Below are 14,907 nucleotides of genomic sequence, written 5' to 3'. Positions count from 1 at the left end.
TGGGACCCCAGATCCCATCCCAGGGGTTCCCTTCCCTCCCTCATCCCAGAATTTCCCCCTCCAGCCTCCCGGGCGGACCCGGGTGCGCGACATCCGCTGGCCTGGGGCTCATCCCGGGGATTTTGGGGCTCTAAAATGCCATCCCCGGGGTTCCCTTCCCTCCCTGATCCCTGAATTTCTCACCCTCCAGCCTCCCAGGCTGGCTTGGGGCTCATCCAAGGGATTTAGGGACCCCAGATCCCATCCCCGGGGTTCCCTTCCCTCCCTCATCCCAGAATTTTCCCCCTTCCAGCCTCCCAGGATGACTTGGGGCTCATCCCGGGGATTTAGGGACCCCAGATCCCATCCCAGGGGTTCCTTCCCTCCCTGATCCCAGAATTTCTCCCCCTCCAGCCTCCTGGTCGGACCCGGGTGCGCGACATCCGCTGGCCTGGGGCTCATCCCGGGGATTTTGGGACCCCAGATCCCATCCCAGGGGTTCCCTTCCCTCCCTGATCCCAGAATTTCTCCCTCCAGCCTCCCGGGCGGACCCGGGTGCGCGACATCCCCGAGGTTTTGGGACGCTCTGAGCTCATCCTGGGGATTTAGGGACCCCAGATCCCATCCCAGGGGCTTCCTTCCCTCCCTGATCCCTGAATTTCCCCCTCCAGCCTCCCGAGCGGACCCGGGTGCGCGACATCCGCTGGCTTGGGGCTCATCCCGGGGATTTTGGGACCCCAGATCCCATCCCAGGGGTTCCCTTCCCTCCCTCATCCCAGAATTTCTCCCCCGGCAGCCTCCCGGGTGGACCCGGGTGCGCGACATCCCCGAGGTTTTGGGACGCTCTGAGCTCCTGCCAGGGATTTAGGGACCCAGATCCCATCCCAGGGGTTCCCTTCCCTCCCTGATCCCAGAATTTTCCCCCTTCCAGCCTCCCAGGATGGCTTGGGGCTCATCCCAGGGATTTTGGGACCCCAGATCCCATCCCAGGGGTTCCCTTCCCTCGCTGATCCCAAAATCTCCCCCTCCAGCCTCCGGGGCTGGCCTGGGGCTCATCCCGGGGATTTTGGGGCTCTAAAATCCCATCCCAGGGGTTCCCTTCCCTCGCTGATCCCAGAATTTCCCCCTCCAGCCTCCCGGGCGGACCCGGTGCGCGACATCTGCTGGCTTGGGGCTCATCCTGGGGATTTAGGGACCCCAGATCCCATCCCAGGGGTTCCCTTCCCTCCCTCATCCCAGAATTTCTCCCGGCAGCCTCCCGGGCGGACCCGGTGCGCGACATCCGCTGCGAGTTCTGCGGGGAGTTCTTTGAGAACCGCAAGGGGCTCTCGAGCCACGCGCGCTCGCACCTGCGCCAGATGGGCGTGACCGAGTGGTCGGTGAACGGCTCCCCCATCGACACGCTCCGCGAGATCCTCAGGAAGAAATCCAAACCCTGCCTCATCAAGAAGGAGCCGCCGGCGCCGCCGGGGCTGGAGCCGGGCGCCGCCGGGCCGGGCGAGGACGGCATGGAGCCCAAACCCCCGCCGCCGGGGCCGGCTCCGGGCAAGGCGCTGCCGCCGGGGCTGGCCCTGGGCAAGCCGGGCTCGGGGCTGGCCCTGGCGCCGCTGGGCTCCAAGAACGCCGGCGCCTTCCTGGCCGCCAAGAGGCCGCTGGGCGAGGAGAGGCTGGGCGGGCACGGCGAGGCCAAGCACAAAGCCTTCGAGCTGGGCTTCAAGGCCAAGGCCCTGCATGACAAGGCCTGTGAGTGCCCGGCGATTTTGGGGATTTTGGGGTGGTTTTGGGGTGGTTTTGGGGTGGTTTTGGGGATTTTGGGGTGGTTTTGGGGTGGTTTTGGGGTGGTTTTGGGGATTTTGGGGTGATTTTGGGATGGTTTTGGGGTGCCACGGCGAGGCCAAGCACAAAGCCTTCGAGCTGGGCTTCAAGGCCAAGGCCCTGCACGACAAGGCCTGTGAGTGCCCGGCGATTTTGGGGATTTTTGGGGTGGTTTTGGGGTGGTTTTGGGGTGGTTTTGGGGTGGTTTTGGGGATTTTGGGGTGATTTTGGGGTGGTTTTGGGGTGCCACGGCGAGGCCAAGCACAAAGCCTTCGAGCTGGGCTTCAAGGCCAAGGCCCTGCATGACAAGGCCTGTGAGTGCCCGGCGATTTTGGGGTGGTTTTGGGGATTTTGGGGTTGTTGGGATGATTTTGTGATGTCTTTTGGATACTTTTTGTGATGTTTTTGGCATCGGATGGAGCTCACGTTCTTTCCCATTCTTTCCCGTTCTTTCCCATTTTTTTTTCCATTTTTTCCCATTTTTTTCCCATTTTTCCCCTATTTTAACCCCATTTTCCCCTTTTTTTCCCATTTTTCCATGTTCTCCCTGCTGCGAGCTCTGCGGGCTGTACTTTGAGAACAGGAAGGCTCTGGCCAGCCTGCGCCACCTTCAGCAGTGCCCATACCCCATTTTCTCCGTTTTTAATCCCATTTTTTGGGTGTTTTTTCCCATTTTTCCCCATTTTCCCCTATTTTAACCCCATTTTCCCCTTTTTTTCCCATTTTTCCACGTTCTCCCTGCTGCGAGCTCTGCGGGCTGTACTTTGAGAACAGGAAGGCTCTGGCCAGCCTGCGCCACATTCAGCAGTGCCCATACCCCATTTTCTCCGTTTTTAATCCCATTTTTATCCCATTTTTTCCCATTTTCCCCCATTTTAACCCCGTTTTCCCGTGTTTCCCAGCAGCAGAAGCCTGCTGCGAGCTCTGCGGGCTGTACTTCGAGAACAGGAGGGCCCTGGCCAGCCTGTGCCACCTTCAGCAGTGCCCATACCCCATTTTCTCCATTTTTATCCCATTTTTTGGGTGTTTTTTATCCCATTTTTTCCCATTTTTCCCCATTTTAACCCCGTTTTTTCCCGTTTTCCCCCATTTTAACCCCGTTTTCCCGTGTTTCCCAGCAGCAGAAGCCTGCTGCGAGCTCTGCGGGCTGTACTTTGAGAACAGGAGGGCTCTGGCCAGCCTGCGCCACCTTCAGCAGTGCCCATACCCCATTTTCTCTGTTTTTAATCCCGTTTTTATCCCATTTTTTCCCTTTTTTTCCCCATTTTAACCCCGTTTTTTCCCGTTTTCCCCCATTTTAACCCCGTTTTCCCGTGTTTCCCAGCAGCAGAAGCCTGCTGCGAGCTCTGCGGGCTGTACTTCGAGAACAGGAAGGCCCTGGCCAGCCACGCCCGGGCGCACCTGCGGCAGTTCGGCGTCACCGAGTGGTGCGTGAACGGCTCACCCATCGAGACGCTGCGCGAGTGGATCCGGCACCGGCCCCACAAGGCCGGCGCCTACCGCAGCTACATCCAGGGCGGCCGGCCCTTCTCCAAGAAGTTCCGGAGCTCGGCGCACCCCCGGGAGCCCCGCGGCGCCCTGGCCGTGCCCTTCCTGCCCAAGGGCGGGCTGGCGGCCGAGGCGGCGCTCGGCGACTGCGCCAAGGGCCCCGACGGCGCCGAGCGGGCGCTGGGCTCGCCCCTGGGGCTGGTCAAGGTGGAGGAGCAGAGGGGCAACTTCAGCAGTGAGTGCTGCGGCGGGCGCTGCGGGCATCGGGGTGGGGGAAATGTGGGGTCTGGGGTGGGGAAAATGGGGTTTGGGGTGGGGGAAATGGGAAATGTGGGGTTTGGGGTGGGGAAAATGGGGTTTGGGGTGGGGGAAATGGGAAATGTGGGGTCTGGGGTGAGGGAAAATGGGAAATGTGGGGTTTGGGGTGAGGAAAATGGGAAATGTGGGGTTTGGGGTTGGGAAATGTGGGGTTTGGGGTGGGGGAAATGGGAAATGTGGGGTTTGGAGTTGAGAAATGTGGGGTTTGGGATGGGAAATGTGGGGTCTGGGGTGGGGAAAATGGGAAATGTGGGGTCTGGGGTGGGGAAAATGGGAAATGTGGGGTTTGGGGTGAGGAAAATGGGAAATGTGGGGTTTGGAGTTGGGAAATGTGGGGTTTGGGTTGGGGAAAATGGGGTTTGGGGCGGGGGAAATGGAAAATGTGGGGTTTGTGGTGAGGAAAATGGGGTTTGGGGTGGGGGAAAACGGGTAATGTGGGGTCTGGGGTGGGGAAAATGGGAAATGTGGGGTTTGGGGTGGGAAATGTGGGGTTTGGGGTGGGGGAAATGGGAAATGTGGGGTTTGGGGTTGGGAAATGTGGGGTTTGGGGTGGGGGAAATGGGAAATGTGGGGTTTGGGGTGGGGAAAATGGAAAATGTGGGGTTTGGGGTGGGGAAAATGGGAAATGTTGGAGTTTGGGATGGGGAATGTGGGGTTTGGGGTTGGGAAATGTGGGGTTTGGGGTGGGGAAAATGGGAAATGTTGGAGTTTGGAGTTGAGAAATGTGGGGTTTGGGATGGGAAATGTGGGGTCTGGGGTGGGAAAAATGGGAAATGTGGGGTTTGTGGTGAGGAAAATGGGGTTTGGGGTGGGGGAAAATGGGAAATGTGGGGTTTGGGGTTGGGAAATGTGGGGTTTGGGATGGGAAATGTGGGGATTGGGGTGGGGAAAATGGGAAATGTGGGGTTTGGGGTGAGGAAATGTGGGGTCTGGGGTGGGGAATTGGGGTCAGGATTGGGGAATTGGGGTCAGGATTGGGGAATTTGGGGAATTGGGGTCAGGACTGGGGAATTGGGGTCGGGATTGGGGAATTTGGGGAATTGGGGTCAGGATTGGGGAATTGGGGTCAGAATTGGGGAATTTGGGGAATTGGGGTCAGGACTGGGGAATTGGGGTCAGAATTGGGGAATTTGGGGAATTGGGGTCAGGACTGAGGAATTGGGGTCAGGATTGGGGAATTGGGGTCAGGATTGGGGAATTTGGGGAATTGGGGTCAGGATTGGGGAATTGGGGTCAGGATTGGGGAATTGGGGTCAGGATTGGGGAATTTGGGGAATTGGGGTCAGGATTGGGGAATTGGGGTCAGGATTGGGGAATTTGGGGAATTGGGGTCAGGATTGGGGAATTGGGGTCAGGATTGGGGAATTGGGGTCAGGATTGGGGAATTTGGGGAATTGGGGTCAGGACTGGGGAATTGGGGTCGGGCCTGGGGTCCGGAAACGCCACCAGAGCCGTGACCGGCGCCCACCCAGTCCTTCCCCCCTCCCCCGTCTCCGCCCTCCCATTCCCGAATTCCCGCCCTTCCCAGAGTTCGAGCGGCGCCAGGCGCGACCCCTGGAGCCGCCGCCGCCCCGGGACGCCGAGGGCGGCGCCGACTTCCCGCGGAAGCTTCCGGAGCCGCGGCCGCCGCCGCGCGTGCGCCCGGTGCCCGCGCTGGTGCCGCGCCCCGCCGCAGACCTCGCTGGTCAAGTTCGTGGGGAACATCTACACCCTCAAGTGCAGGTGGGAAAAATCGGGATTGGGAACGCTCCCCCGGGATTTTGGCGGCTTTGCCCAAATTCCCAGCCTTCTCCCGGGCGTTTTTCCCGGTTTTCCCCGCTCTCCCCTCCCTGTCCTTGGCTCTTCTCCCCGCCTTTTCCTGCGTTTCCCCCCTTTCCCCCGGCCTATCCCTATTTTTGGCTGTTTTCCAAACCCTTTTCCTCAGTTTTCCGCTCTTTCTCTCCCCGCCCGTCCCATTTTTTGAGGGCTTTTCCCCCCTTTTCCTGCTTTCCCCTCCTTTCCCTCCTCTCCCGTCGCATTTTTTTTTGGGATTTCCTCCCTTTCCCTCTTCCCCCAACCCCATTTTCTTGGGGCTTCCTCCCCAGAATCTGGGGATCCCTCCCGAAATCGGGGAATTCCTGCCAAAATCGGGGAATTCCTCCCGAAATTGGGGAATTCCTGCTGGGATCCGGGGACTCCCTCCTGAAATTGGGGAATTCCTCTTGAAATTGGGGAATTCCTCCTGAATTCTGGGAATTCCTCCCGAAATTGGGGAATTCCTGCCGGGATCCGGGGAGTCCCTCCCGAAATTGGGGAATTCCTCCCGAAATTGGGGAATTCCTCCCGAAATCTGGGAATTCCTCCCGAAATTGGGGAATTCCTGCCGGGATCCGGGGACTCCCTCCCGAAATTGGGGAATTCCTCCCGAATTCTGGGACTTCCTCCCGAAATTGGGGAATTCCTCCCGAAATTGGGGAATTCCTCCCGAAATCTGGGAATTGCTCCCGAAATTGGGGAATTCCTCCTGAAATCTGGGAATTGCTCCCGAAATTGGGGAATTCCTCCTGAATTCTGGGAATTCCTCCCGAAATTGGGGAATTCCTCCCGAATTCTGGGAATTGCTCCCGAATTTGGGGAATTCCTCCTGAAATCTGGGAATTCCTCCCGAAATTGGGGAATTCCTCCCAAATTCTGGGAATTGCTCCCGAATTTGGGGAATTCCTCCCGAATTCTGGGAATACTCCCGAAATTGGGGAATTCCTCCCGAAATTGGGGAATTCCTCCCGAAATTGGGGAATTCAGGCCGGGATCCGGGGAGTCCCTCCCGGAATTGGGGAATTGCTGCCGGGATCCGGGGACTTCCTCACGAAATTGGGGAATTCCTCCCGAAATTGGGGAATTTCTCCCGAAATTGGGGAATTCCTCCCGAAATTGGAGAATCCCTCCCGAATTCTGAGAATTCCTCCCGAAATTGGGGAATTCCTCCTGAAATTGGGGAATTCCTGCTGGGATCCGGGGACTCCCTCCCGAAACTGGCGAATTCCTCTTGAAATTGGAGAATTCCTCCCGAAATTGGGGAATTCCTCCTGAATTCTGGGACTTCCTCCCGAAATTGGGGAGTTCCTCCTGAAATCTGGGAATTGTTCCCGAAATTGGGGAATTCCTCCTGAAATCTGGGAATTCCTCCTGAAATCTGGTAATTCCTCCTGAAATTGGGGAATTCCTCCTGAAATTGGGGAATTCCTCCCGAAATTGGGGAATTCCTCCTGAATTCTGGGACTCCCTCCCGAAATCGGGGAATTCCTCCTGAAATTGGGGAATTTCTGCCGGGATCTGGGGACTTCCTCCCGAAATTGGGGAATTGCTGCCGGGATCCGGGGAGTCCCTCCCGAAATTGGGGAATTCCTCCCGGAATTGGGGAATTCCTCCCGAAATTGGGGAATTCCTCCCGAAATTGGGGAATTCAGGCCGGGATCCGGGGAGTCCCTCCCGGAATTGGGGAATTGCTGCCGGGATCCGGGGACTTCCTCACGAAATTGGGGAATTCCTCCCGAAATTGGGGAATTTCTCCCGAAATCGGGGAATTCCTCCCGAAATTGGAGAATTCCTCCCGAAATTGGGGAATTCCTCCCGAAATCTGGGAATTGCTGCCGGGATCTGGGGAGTCCCTCCCGAAATTGGGGAATTCCTCTTGAAATTGGAGAATTCCTCCCGAAATAGGGGACTCCCTCCCGGAATTGGGGAATCGCTGCCGGGATCTGGGGAGTCCCTCCCGAAATTGGGGAATTCCTCCTGAATTCTGGGACTTCCTCCCGAAATTGGGGAATTCCTCCCGAAATTGGAGAATTCCTCCCGAAATTGGGGACTCCCTCCCGAAATTGGAGAATTCCTCCCTAAATTGGGGAATTCCTCCCGAAATTGGAGAATTCCTCCCGAAATTGGGGACTCCCTCCCGGAATTGGGGAATCGCTGCCGGGGTCCGGGGAGTCCCTCCGGGGTTCCGGGAGCTCCGGCTGAAAGCCGGGTCGTGCCGCCCGGCAGGTTCTGCGAGGTGGAGTTCCAGGGCCCGCTGTCCATCCAGGAGGAGTGGGTGCGGCACCTCCAGCGCCACATCCTGGAGATGAATTTTTCCAAGGCGGATCCGTGCCGGAGCGAGGCCCCCCCGGAGCCGCCGGCCCTGGCTGAGGCTCCCTGAGTTTTTCTTTTCCCGCCCCCGAATCCCGGGGAGGGGAAAAGAGAAGGAAAACACCAAAAGCGACGACGGCGACGACAAAAAACCGACGACGACGACCCCCACAAAACCAGCCCAAGATCCCCGGGAATTCCGGCGGGATCTCCCGGCGCGGGCGGATTCCGGGAGCGGCGGCGCCGGCCCCGGGCGGGGCACCCACAAGCACTACACGGATCCTCGGCGTTCCCGCGATTCCGCGCGGATCCTTGGACGTTCCTGCGGTTCCACGCAGATCCTCGGCGTTCCCGCGCGGATCCTCAGCGTTCCCGCGATCCCGCGCGGATCCTCGGCGTTCCCGGAATTCTACGCGGATCCTCAGCGTTCCCGCGATTCCACACAGATCCTTGGACGTTCCTGCGATTCCGCGCAGATCCTCGGCGTTCCCGCGCGGATCCTCGGTGTTCCCGCGATTCCGCGTGGATCCTTGGACGTTCCCGCGATTCCGCGTGGATCCTTGGACGTTCCCGCAATTCCGCGTGGATCCTCGTCATTCCCGCGATTCCGCGTGGATCCTCGGCGTTCCCATGCGGATCCTCGGCGTTCCCGCACGGATCCCCGGCGTTCCCATGATTCCGCGTGGATCCTTGGACGCTCCCATGATTCCGCGTGGATCCTTGGACGTTCCCGCGATTCCGCGTGGATCCTTGGACGTTCCCGCGATTCCACGTGGATCCTCGGACGTTCCCCGCGATTCCGCACGGATCCTCGTCATTCCCGTGATTCCGCGTGGATCCTTGGACGTTCCCACGATTCCGCGCGGATCCTCGGCGTTCCCGCACGGATCCTCGGCGTTCCCGCGATTCCGCGTGGATCCTTGGACGTTCCCGCACGGATCCCCGGCGTTCCCGCGATTCCGCGCGGATCCTTGGACGTTCCCGCGATTCCGCGTGGATCCTTGGACGTTCCCGCGATTCCGCGCGGATCCTCAGCGTTCCCGCTCGGCTCCTCGGCGTTCCCGGAATCCCGCGCGGATCCGGGAGGAGGAAGAACAAAATTCCCTTTATTTCATCCCAAAGAAGCGGCGGGCGGGCGGGCGCCTCGGGGGAGGGAATTCCCGGAATTCCCGGAATTCTTCCCGGGGCGGGGGGAGCGCCGTGGATTCTGTGCCCTGGCAGAGCTGTAAATTCCCGGGTTTTTGCCCCGTTTTTTTTTTTTTTCGTTCCGTTTTTTCGTCGCCGTTCCCCGCGCTCCGGGGCTGCGTGATCCCGAAATTCCCGCTTCTCCCGAGCAAATCCCGCGGGGATCCTCCCCCCTCTTCCTCCCGCCGCCGATCCCCAAAAAATTCCCCCCGGCGGCGGGAGCCGGGAAATCCCGCGGGGGGAATCCCCAAAACGCCGGGAGGATTCGGCTCCGGGTTTTTTTCCCCCTCCTCCCCCCAAAATTCCCATTTTTAAATTTTTATTTTTATTTTTATTTTTATTTTTATTTTTATTTTTCGGTTTTTATTTTTCCCTCCCCACCGTTGATCCCGGCTGTATTCCCGTTTCCTCCCCGCTCCGTCCCCGGCTTTTTTTTTTTTTTAAACTCTAGATTTGGGTAGGAAGCAAAGGAAAAAAGGGGGGAAAAAAAAAAAAAGAGGAAAAAAAAGAAAAGAAAAAAAAAAAAAGATCCATTTCTATTTGGGAATCCCGAAACTTCCGGATTTCGGAAGGAATTTTAACGGAGAAATATTTTGTTGTTTTTTTTCTTCCCTGTTTTTTTGGGGTTTTTTTGGGGTTTTTTTTGGTTTTTTGGTTTTTTTTTTTGTTTTTTTTTCCTCCCCGTTATTATTATTATTTTTTATTTTTTTTTTATTTCCACGTTTTTCGGGACGTTTCCGGCGATTCCTGTACCCGGGACTGGGGAACGATGGATTAAATTCTACTGGAGATGAATTCCCCGGGAAAAAAACGGAGTCTCTGGATGCCTGGAATGTGGGATCCGGGGGAATTCCGGGGAAATCCGGGGAAATTCGGGGAAATTTGGGGGAAATTTGGGGAGAAATTGGGGAAATCCAAGAGGATTTGGGGAAATTTGGGGGAAATCCAGGAGGATTTGGGGAAATCCTGGGAAAATTCGGGGAATTTTGGGGAAATTTGGGGGAAATCCAGGGGAATTTTGGGGAATCCAGGGAAATTTGGGGAAATTTTGGGGGAATCCGAGAGAAATCCGGGGAAATTTGGGGGAAATCCAGGGGGATTTGGGGGAAATCAAGGGAAATTTGGGGGATTTGGGGGAATTCCATGGAAATTTGGGGGAATTTGGGGAGAAATTGGGGAAATCCAAGAGGATTTGGGGAAATCTGGGGGAATTCAAGGAGGATTTGGGGAAATCCAAGGAAATTTGGGGAAATCTGGGGAAATCCGGGGAAATTTGGGGGAAATCCATGGGGATCTGGGGGAAATCCGGGGAAATTTGGGGGAAATCCGGGGAAATTTGGGGGAAATTTGGGGAGAAATTGGGGAAATCCAAGAGGATTTGGGGAAATCTGGGGGAATTCCAGGAGGATTTGGGGAAATCCGGGGAAATTTGGGGAAATTCGGGGAAATCCAAGAGGATTTGGGGGGAATCAAGGGAAATCCGGGGAAATTCGGGGGAAATCCAGGGGGATTTGGGGAAATTTGAGAGAAATCCAGGAGGATTTGGGGGAATTCCAGGGAAATTTGGGGGAAATCCAGGGAAATTTGGGGGAAATCGGGGAAATTTGGGGAGAAACTGGGGAAATCCAAGAGGATTTGGGGAAATCTGGGGGAAATCCAGGAGGATTTGGGGGAATCCAGGGAAAAATCGGGGAATTTTGGGAAATTCGGGGGAAATCCAGAGGGATTTGGGGGGAATCCAGGGAAATCCGGGAAATTTGGGGAGAAATTGGGGAAATCCAAAGGAATTTGGGGAAATCTGGGGGAGTTCCAGGAGGATTTGGGGAAATCCAAGGAAATTTGGGGAAATTCCAGGGGGATTTGGGAAATTTGAGAGAAATCCAGGAGGATCTGGGGGAAATCCGGGGAAATTTGGGGGAAATCCAGGGAAATTTGGGGGAAATTTGGGGAGAAATTGGGGAAATCCAAGAGGATTTGGGGAAATCTGGGGGAAATCCAGGAGGATTTGGGGGAATCCGTGGAAATTTGGGGAAATCCAGGGGGATTTGGGAATTTCGGGATTTTGGGAATTTGGGAATTTGGGGATTTGGGAATTTGGGGATTTGGGATTTTGGGATTTCGGGATTGGGGATTTTGGGATTTTGGGAATTTTGGGATTTCGGGAATTCGGGAATTTTGGAGATTTTGGGATTTCGGGAATTTGGGGATTTCGGGATTTGGGAATTTCGGGATTTGGGGATTTCGGGATTTCAGGATTTGGGGATTTCGGGAATTTGGGGATTTTGGGATTTCGGGAATTTTGGGGATTTCGGGATTTGGGGATTTGGGATTTCGGGAATTTGGGGATTTCGGGATTTGGGGATTTCGGGAATTCGGGATTTCGGGAATTTTGGGGATTTCGGGATTTGGGGATTTGGGATTTCGGGAATTCGGGATTTCGGGATTTCGGGATTTCGGGAATTTCGGGAATTCCGGGAATTCCGGGGATTTGGGGTCACTCCTCCCTCGCGCGCCCCCGGCGCTGTCCCCACGTCCCCCACGTGACAAACACGTGACAGGCGCCACACGTGACCGCCACGTGACTGCCGGTGACACCGAGCGGCCGCCTGAGGGCGCCCCAGGGGGCGTGGCCACAGCGGAGGCAGCCAATAGCAGCCGGCGCTGCTGCGAGGGGGCGTGGCAAAGGGAGCGCCCCTTTACGCGATAGGTCCTCAGCCGGCGCGGCTGACCAATGGGGGAAGCAGAGCTGCTGAAACCACGCCTCCTCATCAAGCTGACTTTCATTTCAACCAATCGCAGCGCGGGGAGCGCGGTGAACGACAGCGGCCGGCGGCCAATGGGAGGCGGGAACCGCGCGGGCGAATCAGCGCGGGGGAGGCGGAGCGGCGCGGCCAATCAGCGCTCGGGGGCGGGGCCCGCGCGGCGCCGTTACCGCCCGGGAAAGGGGAGGAGGCGCCGCCATCATGAGCTACGGTGAGGGGAGGGGGCGGCACCGGGACGGGAGCGACCGCGGGCACCGGGACGGGCCCGGGCCGGCGGGGTCCGTGAGGGGCGGGGGCTCCGTCAGGGTCCCTGAGGGGCGGCGGGGTCCGTGAGGGGCCGGTGGGGTCGGTGAGGAGCGGGAAACGTGAGGGGCGGGGGGGAACCGTGAGGGGCCGGTGGGGTCGGTGAGGGGCGGGGGGAACCGTGAGGGGCCGCTGGGGTCGGTGAGGGGCGAGTGGGTCCGTGAGGGGCCGCTGGGGTCGGTGAGGAGCGGGAAACGTGAGGGGCCGGGGGAACCGTGAGGGGCCGGCGGAGTCGGTGTGAGGAGCGAGAACCGTGAGGGGGCGGGGGGAACCGTGAGGGGCCGGTGGGGTCGGTGAGGAGCGGGAACCGTGAGGGGCGGGGGGAACCGTGAGGGGCGGCGGGGTCTGTGAGGGGCAGGGGCCGTGAGGGTCGGTGAGGGGCCGGTGGGGCCGGTGAGGGGCCGGCGGAACCGTGAGGGGCCGCTGGGGTTGGTGAGGGGTCGGCGGGATCCGTGAGGGGCAGGAACCGTGAGGGCCGCTGGGGTCAGTGAGGGGCCGGCGGAACGGTGAGGGCCGGTGGGGTGGGTGAGGAGCGGGAACCGTGAGGAACGGGTGGAACCGTGAGGGGCGGGTGGAACCGTGAGGGGCCGGTGGGGTCGGTGAGGAGCGAGAACCGTGAGGGGTGGATCGGGAACCGTGAAGAGCGGCGGGCGGGGCGGGAACCCCGAGGGGAGAGCGCGGGAGCGATCCCTGAGGGACCGGGAGTGACCGAGAGACACCGGGGATGTCCCTGAGGGACCGGGAGTGACCGAGAGACACCGGGGATGTCCCTGAGGGACCGGGAGAGACCGAGAGGGACCGGGAGAGACCGAGAGACACCGGGGATGTCCCTGAGGGACCGGGGGTGACCGAGAGACACCGGGGATGTCCCTGAGGGACCGGGGATGTCCCTGAGGGACCGGGAGACACCGGGGATGTCCCTGAGGGACCGGGGGTGACCGAGAGACACCGGGGATGTCCCTGAGGGACCGGGGGTGACCGAGAGACACCGGGGATGTCCCTGAGGGACCGGGGATGTCCCTGAGGGACCGGGAGACACCGGGGATGTCCCTGAGGGACCGGGGGTGACCGAGAGACACCGGGGATGTCCCTGAGGGACCGGGAAGTGACCGAGAGACACCGGGGATGTCCCTGAGGGACCGGGGGGAACCGAGAGGGACCGGGGATGTCCCTGAGGGACCGGGGGTGACCGAGAGACACCGGGGATGTCCCTGAGACACCGGGGATGTCCCTGAGGGACCGAGAGGGACCGGGAGTGACCGAGAGACACCGGGGATGTCCCTGAGGGACCGGGGGAGACCGAGAGGGACCGGGGATGTCCCTGAGGGACCGGGGGTGACCGAGAGACACCGGGGGAACCGTGAGGGACCGGGGATGTCCCTGAGGGACCGGGAGAGACCGAGAGGGACCGGGGATGTCCCTGAGGGACCGGGGAGACCGAGAGACACTGGGGATGTCCCTGAGGGACCGGGGGGAACCGAGAGGGACCGGGATGTCCCTGAGACACCGGGGATGTCCCTGAGGGACCGGGGGGTGACCGAGAGACACCGGGGATGTCCCTGAGACACCGGGGATGTCCCTGAGGGACCGAGAGGGACCGGGAGTGACCGAGAGACACCGGGGATGTCCCTGAGGGACCGGGGGAGACCGAGAGACACCGGGGATGTCCCTGAGGGACCGGGGGAGACCGAGAGACACCGGGGATGTCCCTGAGGGACCGGGGGAGACCGAGAGACACCGGGGATGTCCCTGAGGGACCGGGGGGACACCGGGACATGCGGGGAAGCCCGAGAGACCGGTGGTGACCGTGAGGGCCACCGGGACCGAGGATGTTCCTGAGGGAAGGGCGGGAGGGCTCGGCCGGAGCCGCCGGGGGCACCGGGAACCGGAGGGGCACGAGCGGCACCGGGAGAGCCCCAATTCCTGGGAGCTTGCTCCCAAACCGGGATTCTCGCTCCTCAAACCGGGATTTTTGCTCCCAACACCGGGATTTTCGCTCCCCAAACCGGGATTCTCGCTCCTCAAACCGGGATTTTTGCTCCCAACACCGGGATTTTCGCTCCCCAAACGGGATTCTCTCCCCAAACCGGGATTCTCGCTCCCAAACCAGGATTTTTGCTCCCCAAACCGGGATTTTCGCTCCCAAAACCGGGATTTTTGCTCGCCAAACCGGGATTTTTGCTCGCCAAACCGGGATTTTTGCTCGCCAAACCGGGATTTTTGCTCCCAAACCGGGATTTTTGCTCGCCAAACCGGGATTTTTGCTCCCCAAACCGGGATTTTTGCTCCCAAACCGGGATTTTTGCTCCCCAAACCGGGATTCTCTCCCCAAACTGGATTTTCGCTCCCCAAACCGGGATTTTTGCTCCCCAAAACCGGGATTTTTGCTCCCCAAACCGGGATTCTCTTCCCAAACCGGGATTTTCGCTCCCAAAACCGGGATTTTTGCTCCCCAAACCGGGATTCTCTCCCCAAACCAGGATTTTTGCTTCCCAAACTGGGATTTTTGCTCCCCAAACCGGGATTTTTGCTCCCAAACTGGGATTTTCCCTCCCAAACCGGGATTTTTTCTCCCAAACCGGGATTCTCGCTCCCCAAACCGGGATTCTCTCCCCAAACCGGGATTCTCGCTCCTCAAACCGGGATTCTCGCTCCCCAAACCGGGATTTTTGCTCCCCAAACCGGGATTTTTGCTCCCCAAACCAGGATTCTCTTCCCAAACCGGGATTTTCGCTCCCCAAACCAGGATTTTTGCTCCCCAAACTGGGATTTTTGCTCGCCAAACCGGGATTTACTCCCCAAAACCGGGATTTTTGCTCCCCAAACCGGGATTTTTGCTCCCCATACTGGGATTTTTGCTCCCCAAACCGGGATTTTTGCTCCCCAAACCGGGATTTTTGCTCCCCAAACTGGGATTTTTGCTCCCCAAACAGGGATTTTCGCTCCCAAAACC

The 14,907-nt window shown here is 58.9% G+C and overlaps 1 protein-coding gene across 1 annotated transcript in view; it reads left to right on the top strand.

Moving 5' to 3' along the window:
* LOC137466605 (protein Wiz-like) overlaps positions 1–7,963 on the top strand; it is a gene marked incomplete at its 5' end in the record, with an annotated part of 40,459 nt that extends 32,496 nt beyond the window's left edge. The window contains 5 exon segments of the mRNA XM_068178284.1: positions 1,234–1,722; positions 3,119–3,517; positions 5,129–5,265; positions 5,267–5,322; positions 7,621–7,963. Of these exon segments, the coding sequence (XP_068034385.1) occupies positions 1,234–1,722; positions 3,119–3,517; positions 5,129–5,265; positions 5,267–5,322; positions 7,621–7,774 (1,235 nt within the window).
* Between the last annotated feature and the right edge of the window lie 6,944 nt (positions 7,964–14,907).

This window comes from Anomalospiza imberbis, unplaced genomic scaffold, assembly GCF_031753505.1.
Source record: "Anomalospiza imberbis isolate Cuckoo-Finch-1a 21T00152 unplaced genomic scaffold, ASM3175350v1 scaffold_314, whole genome shotgun sequence".
Taxonomy (NCBI): Eukaryota; Metazoa; Chordata; class Aves; order Passeriformes; family Viduidae; genus Anomalospiza; species Anomalospiza imberbis.
The sequence above is the reverse complement of the archived record's forward strand: the minus strand, read 5'-3'. Positions and strand labels throughout refer to the sequence as shown.